This window comes from Pleuronectes platessa, chromosome 9 (assembly GCF_947347685.1).
Source record: "Pleuronectes platessa chromosome 9, fPlePla1.1, whole genome shotgun sequence".
Lineage (NCBI taxonomy): Eukaryota > Metazoa > Chordata > Actinopteri > Pleuronectiformes > Pleuronectidae > Pleuronectes > Pleuronectes platessa.
In genome coordinates, this window is record NC_070634.1 from 4,664,314 (window position 1) to 4,682,702 (window position 18,389).

Sequence of the window (18,389 nt, forward strand, 5' to 3'; positions counted from 1 at the left end):
GGGGGAAATATTACATGGATTTCACAATTATTTACAAATAAAAATCTGAAAAGTGTTGAGTGCATATGTATTCACCCCCTTTACTGTGAAACCCCTTAACAAAGATCTGGTGCGACCAATTGCATTCACAAGTCACATTTGCAAGTCACATAATTAGTAAATAGGGTCCACCTGTCTGCAATTGAATCTCAGTATAAATACACCTGTTCTGTGACGGACTCAGAGTTTGTTGGAGATCATTACTGAACAAACAGCATCATGAAGACCAAGGAGCTCACCAAACAGGTCAGGGATAAAGTTGTGGAGACATATGAAGCAGGGTTAGGTTATAAAAAAATATCCAGAGCTTTGAACATCTCTCTGAGCACCATAAAATCCATCATAAGAAAATGGAAAGAATATGGCACAACCGCAAACCTACCAAGAGGAGGCCGTCCACCCAAACTGAAGAGTCGGACAAGGAGAAAATTAATCAGAGAAGCAACCAGGAGGCCCATGGTTACTCTGGAGGAGTTGCAGAGATCCACAGCTGAGGTGAGAGAATCTGTCCACAGGACAACTATTAGTCGTCTACTCCACAAATCTGGCCTTTATGGAAGAGTGGCAAGAAGAAAGCCATTGTAGAAAGGGATCCATAAAAAATCCTGTTTGGAGTTTGCCAGAAGCCATGTGGGAGACACAGCAAACATGTGGAAGAAGGTGCTCTGGTCAGATGAGACCAAAATTGAACTTTTTGGCCTCAATGCAAAACGCTATGTGTGGCGAAAACCCAACACTGCCCATCACCCTGAGCACACCATCCCAACAGTGAAACATGGTGGTGGTAGCATCATGCTGTGGGGATGCTTCTCTTCAGCAGGTACAGGGAAACTGGTCAGAATAGAGGGAAAGATGGATGGAGCCAAATACAGGGAAATCCTTGAAGAAAATCTGATGCAGTCTGCAAAAGACTTGAGACTGGGGCGGAGGTTCATCTTCCAGCAGGACAATGACCCTAAACATACAGCCAGAGCTACAAAGGAATGGTTTGGATTAAAGAATGTTAATGTCTTAAAATGGCCCAGTCAAAGCCCAGACCTCAATCCAATAGAGAATCTATGGCAAGACTTGAAGATTGCGGTTCACAGACGGTCTCCATCCAATCTGACTGAGCTTCATCTTTTTTGCCAAGAAGAATGGACAAACCTTTCCATCTCTAGATGTGCAAAGCTGGTAGAGACATACCCCAAAAGACTTGCAGCTGTAATTGCAGCGAAAGGGGGTTCTACCAAGTATTGACACAGGGGGGTGAATACTTATGCTCCCAACAGATGTCAACTTTTTTGTTCTCATTATTGTTTGTGTCACAATAAAATTTATTTTGCACCTCCAAAGTACTATGCATGTTTTGTTGATCAAACGGGAAAAAGTTTATTTAAGTCTATTTGAATTCCAGTTAGTAACAGTACATAATGGGAAAAAGTCCAAGGGGGGTGAATACTTATGCAAGGCACTGTATATGCCCAAATAAGTATTTTGGTTGAGTCAGAGATTTTAACTTTTTTTATAAAAGAAACCGTTTATTTATTTTGATCACAGTTTAGAAAACAAGAATAAAGAGGTTTGCTATAAATCTTCTTCACTTTTGAGACTTCTATGTGCCATAAGACCTCCACGTTGTCTTTTCACTTTAAACAGGCTAGTATTTCTAAATACATTTTTATGCAGCTATAGGTGCAATATAATGAATACCATGATTTGTAAAATGGGAGTGAAGAAATAAATGGCTTGAAAAAATTAGGAGCTCCACTCCTTCAGATCCTTCGACCTTTCACAGCGGGGAAACTTGCTGTGTTGCAGCAGCAAAGAGGACATTCAAAAGAAAAACCCCAGTACAATAAATAATAAGTAAACATGCAATATAATCACAAGAAAATATAAATTGAATTGTTATAATTTAGACAGGGTGGGTAGAATAAAGTGTAACACATGAGCCATTGACATGGTGAGATAGAAATGAGTACAGTTAAATGATTCTAAACCTGAATGAGTTCATAGTCCCAGAATCTGTTTGTGTGTGTGTGTGTGTGTGTGTGTTTGTGTGTGTTTGTGTGTGTTTGTGTGTGTGTGTGTGTGTGTGTGTGTATGTGTGTGTCTGTGTGTGTGTCTTAAAGTCTAACAGCTGCAGGAAGGAAGGACTTTAACAATCTAACCTTCCTCCGACATACATTATATGGATAAAAGCCTATTACACCTACAGGAGCTTTAGACATCGTAGAAACCTAAGACAGAGCCACATGTGGCTCGCAATCTCCGTTCTAGCTCATCCCAAAAGTGTTCAATGTGGTTGAGGTCAGGGCTCTGTGAGGGCCAGTCAAGTTCTTCCACACCAAACTCACCAGACCAAGCCTTTATACTTTAGGATTTTCCTTCACTGGAACTAAGGGGCCTAGTCCAACCAATGGCAATGGGACTGAATGAGACACTTGAATTCGACGATTAAAGGGATAGTGCACTATTATTCCGATGGAGGGTTGGGTGAAGAGTTGAGTTCGACAGCTGTAGTCCAACATCAGCAGGAAAAGATTGAATCAGTCCTCAGGCTAAATATAACAAGTAAGAACACACATTACTCGCTGATTTCTTGAATACGTGGAAATTCGTCTCCTCGGATTTGTGATCCTCTTTTCTGTCTACACAAACAATATTTAATTTCAATTTTTTCCACATTACATGATCCAATTAACAAAGATTTGAATACCATATTGTAATCTAGCATCTAGAAATTATGTGTATAACTAAACATTTACAAAGGATCCTCTTTACAACAGCTTGTGCACCCCTGGGGATGCATGCACACTACTTTGGGAATCCCTGATGTTGCTTACAGTTTTTCACAATCGTTAACACACGTTTTTCAAAATAATAACGGCTTTCTCAAAACTGCACACAGACAACTAAGAACCTCACAAACACAATGGTGACAGGCCTCGACACTCCTCCATGGCCTGGAGCAGTGGGACCCGGTCCTACGGGTTCCGTTCATATACCTTCCACCTCCAAGCTGAAAATAATTCCTCAATGGGATTCAGGAAAGGAGAATAAGGTGGAAGGTATAGAATGGAAAAATGTGGGTGGTCCTGGAACCACTCCCGCGCTTGAAAGCTCACATTGTCCCAGATGACAACGTGATTGATCCACTGTGGGTCATCTGTCTGGTCAGGTGGTACCAGCAGGTCATGCAGGCCATCCAGGAAGACGAGGAGACGGGCAGCGTTATAGGCCCCTAGTTGGGCATGACGGTGCAACATCCCATGGTGATTCATTGCAGCACACATTGTGATGTTCCCACCACGCTGGCCGGGGACCTCAACAATGGCCCGCTGGCCAATGACGTGTCTGCCCCGTCGCCTCCTCTTCACCAGGTTGAATCCCACCTCATCAATAAAGATGTACTGGTACAACACATGAGCTGTGTCATGCTCATGGATCAGCATGAGAATGCAAGTTACAGTATGGACACAGAGAGGTAGAAAAGGAACAATATTGCATGTGTCAGTGCTGAATGTACGGTACTTACAAGCACCAACTCTCACCATAACTCCTTGATGCTGTCTGTGTTCCGTTCGAATGGTACCCTGAACACTTGTTTCATCCACATGGCATTCCTATGAAGACTACAGTCCAATGACGGTCTGGACGTTTTGTAAATGTAGCATGGTCAGCCAGGATCCTAGTTTTTATTTGTCTGAGTGTGATAGAGTTGTTCTCACGAACCATATCTACAATGTCAGTCTCCTGTTCGGCTGTGTAAATGAGGTGAAATTGCTCAACAGACCTGAATGTTTAGAGACTTGAGTATTTGTGTGTTGTAGGTTGATGCTTTGAGATTTTACTTGAGAAGTGTGTGCAACAACTGAACATTGTGTGTAGTGTTTTGACAACAAGGTGATGTGTAATTGACATCAGAGTGTAAACAAGGAAAGTCAGAGTCTAATGCAGATAAGGGAGTGTGAAGTAGTGCCAAATTGGGTCGAGCGATTGGTATATGAAGTGAAGGTTGTGCAAATTGTGCCGAATTTTCGCTTTTTGTGTGTTAACAACTGAGAAAAACTGTAATACAAGTGACCATGAGGCAATGAATGTTTTTCAGAATGATCACACATTTATGACTGTACACCTCAAAGGGGTGAAATGTTTTTCCTTTTTAGTGGGAGATGCACTTGACAATTCTGACACCGATCAGGCTTCATCCACTGAAAATGACAATGAGGCAGTCGTTGAAGAGATGAACCAGCATGTACCAGGCCAAGACTCTGTTTCAGATGCAGACAATATCTTAAACACTTCTGTTGATGTTTTGAAGATGCAAAGCAGACACATCCACACCATGAAGAGGATATATCTGATGATGATGATGATGATAAGCACTCCAGACTATACCCCATCTGTTGAAGGTGTGATCGAAGTCCATCCTGAACTCAAGGAGATCAAAGTCAAACATCAAAATACCTTGTTGCAGGGCACACACAAATGGAATGTGACAGTCATCACCTCACCATGTGAAGGTGCTCAATCATGATGAGTTCCTGAAAATGAATGGATCTTAGTTCATTGGCATCAGACCAGGCAAAAAAGGTGGAGATCCGACTGAGCATTACTCGCGGGCTCTTCAGTTTAGCAGTGAATGCAAGGTCCAGTTCAATCTGTCCTTCTCGGAGGAGTCTGCGTGGGAAGCACTGCCTCAAAGAGTACAGGTATAGCATGGCCGATATGCATATAGCCGATAGCATGGATATCAATGTTTCCATGTGCTCTGCCAATCAAGGAAAGGAAGTTCCAGGACCTTCAGTCAATAAAACAAGTCATGCTTGTTGAGTGTCATCACTTCTTTGACAATTTGCCAAATTAATAGGCATCAGTCAGGAACCCATCAAAGAAGAGCTGGAGGGAGAACTGAGGAGATACACATGTCTCCTCAGCATTATGTTTAGTTAGTTTGTGAGTTATGCTTTATTGTTGAAAGAATTGAAGGTTTGAAAGTCACAAAGGCATGTTCAAAAATATGCCTAGATCATTTATTCCTCTTATGTTACATAATTGACAGATATTGTTATTAGAATGTCAACAGTCATCTATTGTCATAACCCTTTTGAGTGTTTTTATTAATAAACATCACATATTAAATGTTTGGTTAAAACATTTTTTGTTTTCTGAAAAACCTGAAAAAATTACTTGGGCCATTAGTTTAAGAGGGGTGACGATATAACAACATCAGTGAGAAGTACAGTTATTGCAGGTTCTCGCAAGAATCGCTGATGTCGTCACGTGATATTTAGGCTTAAAACACATTGTAAATGATGCCGTTTCAAGTTGAAATTGAATGTCTGGGCTTGGATGACACTACAAGATTCAAGATTCAAGAGTTTATTGTCATCTGTACAACAATTACATTAAGCAGTTGCTGGCAATGAAATGATTGGGTCACAGGCTCTCTTTTGGCAATGCTCAGAATATTAGAGGCAAAAAAATCGAATAAATGAACATATTAAATAGGATATCAAAAAAATTAAATAATGTAAATATATATACGTCTATAATAATAATAATAATATATATAAATAATATATATATATATATTGTTTTTCTATATATACCTAAAGAAAAACAATAGTGCAAATATGCTAAGGTGCAGGTTTAGTGGAATTATTGCAGATTGGAGGAGTTTAAAAGTCCTTGGCATGAAATTGTCTCTGAGCCTGGTGGTGAGTACAGGCTGCATGCAAAACAGAGTATGGCTGGGGTGATACAGGAGCAGTATGGAGGCATGTTATCTGTTTTTCTGTTGTTTTGTTTTTGTACGTGTCACTGGATCACGCACGGCCTTTGCACAGTAGACGAGTTCAAAAGGAAAGCCCACATGTTTGCAGTATGTGATTGACTGGAGATCCTGTCAATATTTCAAAATAGCTGTAGCTGCGAGGTTACACCGCGGGGTGTCGCTGCAGGCACAAAGACACGGTGGGTGTATATCAATATCTATCTGGAGGTTTGTCCACGTGACCAACGGGACCGGTTTATGCAGATGAGCAGTGAGGACAGGAGCTGCAGCTCAGGAGTCAGCATCAGACTCAACACTCTCGCTGCAGCTCGCACACGCTCGTCCTGGAGATTGTGGGACAGCAACAAGCCGCTCGGATGTGCAATATGACTTTAGAAGAAAGCAGCGGGGACTCGTCAGAAAGGTTCGTTCTTACTCTGGTTATTCCCACGTGCACTTTTTTATTTAACCGGTCTTGTAACTCTTTGGAGGAAAACCCTGAACTCGCTTTAACCTGGACACGTTTGATTTCGACTCGTGCTTCTGTCAGGTGCTTGTCTGTGTCGCTGTATGCTAGTTGGCAGCTTTAGCAGTTTAAGCTAACGTGCATTGTGTATGAATGATGCACGGACCTTTTATTGACTCCTCTGTTTACTACAGCGTGCTACTCCTGTAGTGATGACTTTTGTCCCAGGGTCCAGAGAAAATACAACACACCATAGATTAAAATACACACAAACATGTATATAAACTTGTAAATACCTATGTCTAGCATAGAGATAACCACATCAATGCCTTTGCAGCGTATACTGTGAAACTTATTATTTGATGCAGCCCAGATGATTTCATTTTCAGAATCTTTGATAAATGAATACCCGAGATTCCTTTGTCAAAACGTTTCAGTGCAATGTTACATCAGTAGTTGTCATTCACAACATTTAACTTGGGCCTAACATGTGATATAATATATGATGTTACGTTTATTTCTTTGATTGTTGACTTTTCAGTAAATGTGTGCTATGTGTGTTTCCTCAGCATGGACTCGATGGCCAAAGCGTTAGAGGAGGTCCTGAGCTCTGCCTTGCCTCAGGGTTGCATCACTGTCGGTGTGTACGAGGCAGCAAAGTCACTGAATGCGTAAGTTAAAAATAGTCTGAACCGCTGCAGCTCTGACAGAGATCATTCAGGGGGAGTGTGGGATTGTTCTCTTTACTAATCTGGCTCCTTGTTTACCACAGGGACCCAGACAACGTGGTGCTGTGTCTGCTGGCCACAGACGACGAGGAGGAGGACGTGGCTCTTCAGATTCATTTCACCCTAATCCAGGCGTTCTGCTGCGAGAATGACATCAACATCCTGCGGGTGAGCAACATGAGGCGTCTGGCGGAGATCCTCGGCGGAGTGAAACCTGGAGGGGAGCCCATGGACCTGCACTGTGTTCTAGTTACTGTAAGTGTCATTACTCACGTCTGTTTACTCTACAACTGCAGCACATTGCTCACTTCCCCTCAGATGGTAAAACGAGTAATTCTCCCGGCCTTTGTCATACATTGCAAGAAAATGTTCAGAGTCATGGTTGTGCAATGTGAATGATTTCAGACTGTTTGCACGTTCATAAATCAGCAGGTGGTAACTGCTTTGTCCCTTCTCCTGCAGAACCCCCAGTCATCCCTGTGGAAGGACCCTGCACTGAGCAAAGTGAACAGATTCTGCAGAGACAGTCGCTGTTTGGACCAATGGGTGCCTGTCATCAACCTGCGATGAAATGGAATATGAATGTATCGTGTGCATTTTGAGGGAAAAAAAAGTTGCTTCACAAGGCCTGTGTTAATGTCTGTGTTGGACTCCTTTGGAACGCGCCCCAGAGAAAGACAGAGACGGGAGGGGCTGGCGAGAGAGAAAGCACGAGAGAGAGCGCTACGTTCCAACAATTTACCAGGTCAGGGTGACCCATGGGCCAAGAAAGGGTGACTCAGCAGTCTTGGTTCCAGGATTTCCAATGTATCACCGCGCCTTTCTCTGCCGAGATAGAAGCCTTTACAGGAAACTGAATCATGTGAGAGGAGAAGCACACGTGGTGGTGAGCGCACGCACGGCACTGAGAAGGGGAAAAAGGCAGAGACAGAGCGCCTCAGTTGACAAGACTCCAAAGAACCTGACCACACTGGAGAGGACCAGTCAGAGCTCTCAGCCTGAGGAAAAATTGACCATTTCTTCGACTGCACATCTATTTAATACTATTTAAGACTTGTCACTTTGATCACTCTAAAGGGAAAGTTTTCAAAGCTTATTGTTATTATTATTATTATTATTATTATTATTATTATTATCTGAAGGGCATTGCAATGTTTAGACTTGTCCACTAACTGATATTTGTATGTGTTTATTAATTTAATGATTCATATTTATTGTGCATTATTTCATGTAATTTGTCAAGGTAACTGAAATAAAGAAAACAAACAACAGTTTCTTGGGTGGTTTTGCCTTAATGATTTCCTGTTGCGACAGGTGAGCATGCAGGAAGTCACATGTTATCCTGAGGAACTGAACAAGTTCCTCGAGACACGCCTCCCGTGCCCCTGTTTTCCCCCAGGGTTTGATATTGACCTGGTGTTTTACTCTCATGTTTCTGACCTTATCTGTTGGACCAACAGCAAAATTGTAATTTACTTCAGTAGTCTGCCACCGTGATTTTAATTTGACTCGTACTGTTAATTTAAACCAAAATATTTACATGCTCTTGTCTAAAGCTGGAGATTCCTTGTATTCCGCTCTACTCCCACACGGGAACTCCAGTAAAATGTGACCTTTTGCATATTTTGAATATCTAGTTACATTGAGGGGAGGAGAATTCCCATTGTAGTTAAATGTGAGTGGGATGGCGCTCGTCGTGATGACGCTTACCTCACAGCCCTCTGCATCTACGTAATCTGGTCTAAATTTATTGCTGAGGGGATTAAAAATAGCAGGGAGGCAATAAGGGAAGAACCACATTGATGAATCATTTCAGGCTGAAAAAGAGAAAACCAGAACCTATTGGTGCTTACACAGAATGGGGAGGGACAAAGCCTTTTTTACACAGAGGGTCACAAGACAATGGATGCATGAGTCAGGGCTATTCCTATCTCCATTGCCAGAACTGAGCAGTACTTATGCATCACAGCAGAAATAGCCCCATTAATAGAGGCGTTAAACTGACACAATGACAATAGCAACACTTGTAATTAGAGAGGCCAGTCTGCCAATGAGATGTCAGTGTGCATCCAAGGATATGAAGAGGACGGCAGATCTCCCCGGTGGTGCGGCCGGGTAGTGGATAACAGATGAGGAGGGAAAAGTGGGTCAAAATGCAGGACTGACTGGAAGACCGGAAAAGAATATGGGGTGGGACTGTGGCTGGAGGCTCTGTGGCTCTGTTAAATTGACTGAAGTTAAAGGGGGCCATTTGCAAATGTGATGTACGGAGGACAAAACATGCAGGTCTGCACCTCACTGAACAGATCTCCCTTCGATCAGTCCACGGCAGGACATTCAACACAATTTAAATGACACTGTACAGTAGCTTTGCAGCTGTCTTTCTTTACGGAAGTGAAGGATCAGCAGAACAGAACACATTTCAGGTGAAGATTGTGCTTCTAGATGACACACAAATATGCCAACGTAAGTGTACCCACTAAAAGTAGGTGAGATATTGCCGATACTGGATGACGGGCTTATCTCAGTGCGTCTCCATGAAACTGACAGGTAACACAATCACTGCGAAAAAAGAGGCTGCTATAAACCAGTACTGTCTGCCTGACGAGCGAAGATTACATCAATGTGGGCCAGCATATGGGCTGACCTTGTTTTGGATGTAACATCATACCTGTGGAGACAGAGCAGGAGAGAAATGGCAGGGATTATTCATAACAGGCTGACCGTGGCCTGGGGCAGCTCTGCTGAGGAACTGGAGCAAACCGCAAAGGTTTGTGTTCTCCTGACCTAATCCTTAGATACACTTGTTGGTAAGTAGCGATCAGAGATTTCAATAAAGCAAGTGCTTAACAACCGAGTTCGTTAATGAATAATTGCCCAAATGAATAGTTTAATGTTGTCAACATAAAAAAAGACACTATCATTAATACTGGTAGAGACAAGACTGATCTGTTTCTGATAAATACAGAGATTCCTGTTCAGTGCAGTGTGCCTCCTTTAAAAGCGATGTTAGAACTCTACACTTCATTCACACAGTACAAGGAGTTTAAATTCATATCCCACAAACTATAATCACCTTTTCAAAGACAAAGATGAATGAATATATTTGCCAGTAGCAAATAATTGCCCAATCGTCGTGACCCAGCAGGCATGGAGCAACTTTAGCAGTCCTTGGTACCCCAAAAATATAAACCAAGATTTCCATTCTCCTTTTAGCTCAGTTTTTGTCTCCATTTTTGTCTGTTATTTTTACCCTGTTAAATGGGATTTTAGTAGTTTTTTCTTACTCTTTTTGAGGGTTAAGGACAGAGGATATCACCCCTTGTTAAAGCCCTATGAGAAAAATTGTGATTTGTGTATATGGGCTATACAAATACAATTTTATTGATTGATTGACCACGACCAAACATTTCCTCCTATTCGAGAGAGAACATTACCTAAAAGTCTGTATCATTCCTTCTGTAGACTCAGTTCGATTTTTCCTAAGTCCTCATTCTTATGATAATGTGGAGCTGATGCGACAAAGTATCTAGTATCATCTGTAAAATGACATGTAGCTAAAAATGATGACTTTAACATTACAACCCTTTTTCAACCCTGAAATTGCAATACAAGACAATGAGCTGAAAAACACCAAAATGCTCTTTACAGATGAACCAACTGTAAAGTTGGTCGACAGTTCTCTTTGGGTTTGTCACCATCAGTGACTGGCTCACAGTATAAGTACTCTTCTGATCTATATATAATATCAAAATATTGATTTGAGCAGCATCATATAATTGATTGAAGTCGATCATCTCTTTCAAACATGTTACTTCACACACATACTGATAAATACATCAGTCAAACACAGTCGGGACAATACAGTCTTATCAAATATTCTACCAACTTTTTAAGCATTTGAAAAAAATAAACACTTTATTTTAATGACTTGTTTTACATACGTTTATTTGCACTTACCACAGACAGGTAAAGGCAGAAGGTGACAAAAAGTAAGTAGTTACCATACTCAACATGTGTGAGGAACCAGCGGCTTTTTCTAATAACATTTAGAGACACTACAAATCAACAAAATAAACAATTAACCGAAACAACACATTCACTTTTAATCCAAAAGTTAATTAATGGTGCAAACAGAAATTGAGAGTTGATGTTTTACTGAATCAGTGCAATCCTGCAGAAAGTACATTAGACTGTTACAACCAAGCGCATACTGTGATACATGGAGATATGTAAGTCATTTAGAAGTAGGACGTCATACACAGGGTATATAGCCTATTGTCAGATATACTCCCTTCACCTGAAGGGCCTTTATCATTCACAGTATTACACAGCAGCACTTGTGTGACTATAAGGTAGTCACAAGGTTGAGGCACGATTTCTTCATCATTAAGGCGATGGCTGGCAAAATTGCAATATTAGTTGATTTGCACAATCACCAATACACAAATGAATACAGCCAAGAGGATTTGGAGCAGCTGTAAACGTGGAATGTTTCAAACTCAAGAGTATTACAGTCATGTTGGTGTTTACAGGTTTAAAAGTGCCTAAAGAATACAGCAATCGTAAAGTAATAGTATAGTGATATTACAGTTAAGATCCTAATCCTAATAATAATAATAATGACAATAATAGTTCTGTTGTGGGGACCAGAGGTCTAATAATCTAATAGTAACAGTTATTAAATGGCACCGATTGGTCTTAAATATTTGTGTAATGATCGGACATCATGTTTTCATCATCAAAAATTTACAAAAAACTGCCAGATTGTTTAGAAAAGAAAAATGACTCATCACTTTTAGACAGCGTATTCATGATATTTAATGACTTTGCACTGGATTCAGATGAGTGGGTCCTGTTTTGATGATTTAGCTGCGAGCTACACGGAAAGTGGCAGAAAAAAAAAGGTTTATTCAGCTCGTTCTTAAAAAGTATTTGACACTCTATCCCAACAGAGCCCCACAAAAAGAAAATCTGATCAACATTTTAAATCAAGTTTTGCAATAATATCTGACTGAGACTATATGGCAAATAAAATCACAGGAGCAGTGGCAATGGCCTTCTGCTCTTTCTATTTGTCCTCCTGTGTGATAGACAGCACAGTTTACTAGTCCAACCACAGGATGCCATTATCTCAGGCGCTCATTATCACAAGCACACAAACTACAAAAAAACGTTTCCCACAGTGAGCCAGGTGAAAGTTAGAGGTGAAAGCTGAAAGCCTAAATCTGTTGAGTGGGGCTTGATTGAGTGGGGCTTGTTTATACACGCTGTGATAATTAGAGTCAGGAACTCTCAATTGGTGGCACAGTTTCCTCTAGATCTTATCAGCTAACGGCACAGAGTAGGAAAAATCACAGCTGAGCCTCCATTCAAACTTGTATTCACCTTTGTTTGAGCTAAAGTTCTGATCAGAGGTCACAGCTTCATATTTCCACCTGTTTCTTTGGTGTAGCTGCTATCTGACTGAATCAATTCCTTATCAACTGCAGCAGGCATGGGAAAAATGAATAGGGATACGCTGGCCTTAAGGCAAGAAGCGAACAGTATTACTATCAGATCTTCTCCAAACAAACATCAAAAAGGACAAGCAGCAGGAGTTCAGCTCAGCTCCCCTACAAAACAGTGCAAGGCTTCTTGTCCTTGAAAGGGTTTTCAGAGGCAGGGATGCCCATTAGCAGCGGGTCATTCTTGGCATGTTCTCCACAGTAGCGCATGAGGTCGGACGAGGCTTTAGACACCTGCAAAGAAATCAGTCAGCACGCTGATCACCCTCAACATAAATGCAGTGGACCACTCAGGGTGAACGGGTGGGAATATAAACGCACCTTTATCCTCTCAATGCTAGCCTCTATCCTCAGCTGCTGAACCGTCCGCCTGGTCTGAGCTATGCTGCTGGAGATCTGCATTTTTGACGACATTGCTGTTTTTGAACAGCTTTGCTCAAACCTGTGTAAAGAAAGACAACAAATAGGTTACATATTGTATATGCACTAATGCGTGCAGAGATGTGCTGGTATTTGTGCATGGAAAACCAAAAGTTTTATTCAAATGCATCCTGGCCACATGCTGTTCCTCAGGGATTAAAGAAGCAACTTAAAGGTCAGATTGCTGCTAAGAATACTACAGAGGCTGCTGCTGACTTTATACACAGTCAAAAAATCCAGCAAACAAGACTGATGACCAATAGATTTAGTGGTTTTATTGATTTTTTTATAATAGTGTGTTAAATTATTTAGAAACCAGGGTCTCTTTCTTTATCAAGAATGTTCTGTTCTGCTTGCAATTCCTTGCAAAACATGTAAATTATGTGTTTTGACAAGGTTAGTGTATCATATATTTAAAGGAACATATAAAGCATGCAGTTGCAAGGTATTAATGGTCAACAACATGTTAAGTAGCTAAAATGAGCTGAACATGATGAGATGGCATTCAACCAACTTTGTTATCCAGTGATCAGTGTACAAAACTTCCAAATTTTTATAAGCTGGAAATAACAAATAAGCTTCAATTGATTCCTTGGTCAATAAAATGAGTGTCACAACAGTGTTTTCATCCTGTGTGGCGTCTGTTGCTGACGATGTTATAACTGCACAACAGCTTGTGAAAATCCAAACTGCTGTGGGTGTGGATTTCAGTGGGTCAATAAAGGCACGTACAGTTAACGCTTCTGGGACTTATGCCAGGATTTCTGGGGATTTTCTTCACAAAATTGCTGTTAATTGCTCTGACAACACCCCCCTTCTGTTATGGTGAAATCAGAGGACTTTTCCATGGAATTCACAGCACATGGATATTTAAAACTTACAACTACAACAGGATCATGGGGCAGATCCAGGGGGGCACTGGCCCCATCTGAAATGTGATTGGCCCCTGAAGTGTGACTTACTAACAGTACTAAGAATAAATCTGACAATTTGTTAAGGGTTTTTATTTTCTGAGCTATTTTGAAGAATATAATGTAATTGAACAGGGAGCAATTTTCAAAATATATTCAATGATTTGTGGTTTCTTTCAAAGCTCCTGAGCTGCTGTAGATCTGACAAGACCAAGCAAGCTACGGCCATACAAGACGCTCTGTCAGACATATTGTACACAGCAATACTGTGAAATGCTAATGACAGAGGACTAACACACTCGTTACTTAAACAATCCTGTGAGTTTACGATTGTCACCATTTTTGTTTAGTGTTAGCAACAGCTAATATACAGGCTAGCACATGCTATTTAGTGCTGATCCTAACTGTCGAGGCCAATTGAAATGTCATTAATTTAGAAAAAGAATTCACTCAAAACCAAACATGTCGACCCCATGTGGTTCTCGGGAAAAAGCATGACATAAATGTGCAACATAAAAAAAAATGGTCACCATCTTCAGTTGCAGCACTAAGTTTACTGCTTAGGCAGATTTACACATATGATATGATGTTAAGTTACCGAGGGTTTGCTGCTCAAATGTCTAGTGCCTCGGGCTGAGCAACTTCTCAGAAACGACAGTTGACTTATCTGGAGGTGGCTAAATGTGCGTAAATGCCTAATGGCTCCTGTTTCACAATTCCCACTTCCAGGATACAAGGGTTTACTTTAACCAGCTCATTGCGTCACTCCCTGAACTACTCGGCAGAGCTGCTGCAATTTTCTGCTGGTCACTCGGACCAACTGCAGAGCAGAGCTCGAAGGGGAAGCATAAAAAATCTGTCACATGTTTTCTGTTATGCACAAACATAATTTCTGAGAAGAGCAAGGGAAGAGGAGCGGCCTCTAATGCACAAACAGATCATAATGTGTTCATAAGAGAAGTGAGAGGTAAATGGGAATCTTACTGCGTACCCAACCATTGTTCAGCTCTGATCCTTCGCAGCTTTTGTTCCTTGAACAAATGGAGAGAACACACCACAGAGTTGTTCTGTGGGACTGATGAAAATAAACTGACATGTGCTGTGGGAAATGTGCGCTCTGTGCTCTGGTGCAGGATATTATGGAGGAGGAGTTGGGGGGGGGGGGGGGGAGGCTGAGACACGGAAGTAAGATGAAACATGTACAACTGCACGACTGACTACAGACAGGAGACAAGACCACACATTTCTCTAATCTCCCCCCCCCCACACACACACTCCCTTCTGCTTCCTCCACAGGAAGGAGTGTCGGCAGTTACCCTCTAGTCTACAGTATGAATGATTAAATACGGGGTGGAGGCTTTAAAAATAGAAGTTACACACGGGCCAAGGAAACAGAAAGACTAGAACAAAGGCTAACTGCAAGATGTTATACTTTAACATACTAAAAACACAAGAAATATAAAGAGTTTATAAAAATAAAGCATCTGCTTTCAAATATTAGTGTTTTTTTTTTATCTCACGGTTTAAAGGAACGCAGCACTTCATGTCTTAGCTCTTATTATTATTTAAGAAAGGTTAAGTGTTTTCTGTCTCAATGCTCTTCTGTTTTGACCCTGACAGTAGTGTCATGAACTTGGCACTAATGGAGATCTTACCGCACTTGGTCATTCTCCATCTTATTGGCTTATTTGAACGTAAGCCCACAAAGAAACATATAATCAATGCAATGCGAGCAAAAGTTAGTGCATCCATATATACTCGTCCTGCTGCAGCTAGATGATGAAAGATGCATCACATCTGGTCAGCATGTTGGAGCAAAGGCTTGGAGCTTTCATGAATATAAGGTTTATTCAAATTGACAGCTGTAGCTAACAGAGTTGTGCATGCACAACTTTTACTAGAACCAATAACTGCGACAGATAAGAAAAATGGGTGATCCATAGAGACATAGTTGCTGTGCCATGTTCTACCAGTGCAGACCACATGTGGCATAATATCATCTGGAGCAGTCTTCAGGGGTAAACGAGTTCAGAGCACACACTTGCATCAGGAGGGGTTCTCCTCCCCACGGCGTGGGCACACACAGACTCTGCTGTGCAGCTCACCTCAAATGTGCTGACTTTCAAATAATCCTCTCCCTCTCTCTGTGGGCCGCGTGGTGGGCTTCACAGTAATTCTGCTCGGTCTTATAGGGTACATCCAGACTTAATGCACCTCATCAATGTGACTTTTTGATAGGACTATTGTTTATACTAGTTAGATTCTAGATCCAGAGTAATACAATTTTGCAAATTAATGTTATATTTCAACAGTTTGACAGGAGCCACTCATGTGTGTAGCCTTATAGATTGTATATAAACATTGACAATGCACCTCTACTTCCTCCCAATATCCAGAAATTTAGCAAAAATATCCCAGACACAAACGCTGACGTCTTTTGCCAATGTTTCAATTTTGAAACATAGACTGCCCAGTAACAATCGGGGGATGTGTCGTAGTATTGTTGTCCGACCAATAATGCACTTGAGGAATTGTGAGTCAGTTACAACTGTTAATCTTCATGTTTCACCTCGTATTTGAAACATCAGAATTTGAATTAAAAACAAAATTTCCAAAACAAAAAGAGTCCGTTAACATACATCAGTGGGATAAGACCTACTTTGAATAACAGATCATATATTTGCCGAAAATGATTTGGTGTGTACTTCCCCTTGTTATTTTTGTCTGTGACTCATCCACTAACACGGAGAAGGTGTTTTGTTTTTTTAAACTGTCAAACTTCTTCCAAACTATAAAAAAGTTGTGGTTTTAAAGGGATTAGCGAGGTGAAGCTAACTGTCTCCTGGATGCTCATCAAACCAATGTCAGGAAAACAGTCAACTCATGTCCTACATGTTGATTTATAGATTTTTTTAAAGACAATCACACCAACAATTTCTGCAATTATCTCCTAGTCTACACACTCAAAATACAGACACGTGAAGATATTTCAAGCATGACGCGAAAAGCCTGGGCAAAAAAAACCTGAATTCAATCCAGGGGAATTTGTCACTGTAGGGTGTGTAATTCCTTTGTAAGCAGACTGAACCATTAAACTCTTTCTAGGCCTAAGAATGCCAGCGATTCCTTCAGCTGTGGTGTGTCTGTCTGCCTGCAGCATGTGTACCTAATGTGTGGTGAATGTCAACATGTGGCACACTGAAAACATGGATAAAAAAATTGTATTTGAAGTCTTACAGCAGAGGGATTTCTTTGATGTGGCCATGGGGCTTTACACAGGTGGGCTCCCACAGTGCCAGCAGAGAGGTCCTGCAGAGTTTATGACAGCAGGCTCTGCCCTGTGGTCTGTAACTCTACTCACTGCTCAGATATAATGCCCCAACAAATACACTAACAACGCATTTACATCCAAACATCCAGACAACATGTTAATTGGTGTGTTTCAGAGTGGAACACTGTAGTTTGTGTTCATGATCAATGTGTGCTGCATGTTGATGAGCTGTGTTCCATTATTTTGCATTACTACACACAAAACAACTTCAACAACTCACTAAGCTGCTGAGGCTATTTTGAATCTTTAATCTATTGAAAAAAAATAATAATATTTTTTTCTACTCAAAATGACTGTCCACAGAGGGACATGTCAATTCTGTTCTAAAATGGTACGCAGAGTTTTCATCCTCTCCCCTGGTCGGCAGGGGTTTTCTACAGCTTCCTCCCACAGGCCAAAGACATGGAGGTAAGGTTAATCGGGGACGCGACACCACTCAGTGTGAGTGGAGCTGGTTGTTTGTCTCTGTAGATCAGCCCTTTGATGGACTGCCTCGCTTAGACTGGCTCCAGCATCCCAACATCCATAGAGAGTGGGTGGAACAGTGCTGACACATCATATTACAGTATATTAAAAAGCATTTATTTATCATGTTCATAGCTGTGACGAGATCCCTGTCTACAGTCATTCAGTCAATCAAAAAAACACTTAATTAAAAAATATAACTGGAAGAAACTGACATGATTTGTTTAACTCACACTCTGAGGTCTGCAATATAATAATGATATAATAATACATTTATTTGTATTGACCCTCTCTTTTCACTGACAATGAAAACAATCGCTTGTTGCAGCCCTTTAATCGCAGTGAACAGTGTTGGACCATCAGGCATTATATCAAGCATCTCTCCCCACCACAAACTTCAGTAACTCTTTGTATGTTTTCATTGTTTGTATAATGAGTGAGCACAATACACGTTTTGTTCCTCGATTACAGAGGTGTTTCGCAGTGTGTGATAAACAGAAGGCAGACTGGGAGCTGCAGCCTAAATGATACCTTATCAGCTGCCCAGTTCCAAAAGTGCAGGGCCGAGGGACACTGAGCAGCTCCATTATCTGTGAGAAACACTGCTAAACTGCCTGGCAACAACAGCAGCAGGCTCCACATTCTGCTCCTGGGCCAGGATCTGTGGCTGCCTCAACAAAAAGCTCCGAGGCTTAGGCACATTTGAGAGGCACGGTGACAATGCAGACAGGGCTATCGGCATTGTGCCACACTCACAACTG

At 41.3% G+C, this 18,389-nt stretch overlaps 2 protein-coding genes across 7 annotated transcripts in view; one reads left to right on the forward strand and one right to left on the reverse strand.

Annotated features, from left to right (window-relative positions):
- The first annotated feature begins 6,065 nt into the window (after positions 1-6,065).
- gadd45ab (growth arrest and DNA-damage-inducible, alpha, b) lies at positions 6,066-8,265 on the forward strand. Its single transcript, XM_053431096.1, has 4 exons — positions 6,066-6,224; positions 6,836-6,937; positions 7,039-7,249; positions 7,457-8,265. Exons 1-4 carry the CDS (start codon positions 6,178-6,180, stop codon positions 7,562-7,564), a joined length of 468 nt encoding a protein of 155 aa, XP_053287071.1. The 5' UTR covers positions 6,066-6,177; the 3' UTR covers positions 7,565-8,265.
- Positions 8,266-12,365: 4,100 nt separating this feature from the next.
- gng12b (guanine nucleotide binding protein (G protein), gamma 12b) overlaps positions 12,366-18,389 on the reverse strand; it is a 44,157-nt gene continuing 38,133 nt past the window's right edge. For 4 of the 6 annotated variants that reach the window (XM_053431102.1, XM_053431100.1, XM_053431098.1 and 1 more), the window contains 2 exons: positions 12,823-12,943; positions 12,366-12,735 (listed from right to left, as the gene is read on the reverse strand). In XM_053431102.1, the coding sequence (XP_053287077.1) occupies positions 12,610-12,735; positions 12,823-12,915 (219 nt within the window). In that variant the 5' untranslated portion in view covers positions 12,916-12,943 and the 3' untranslated portion in view covers positions 12,366-12,609. Of the gene's footprint in view, positions 12,736-12,822; positions 12,944-14,816; positions 14,963-18,389 lie in introns of those variants that run through there. The other 2 variants (XM_053431099.1, XM_053431101.1) reach the window with 2 other exon arrangements.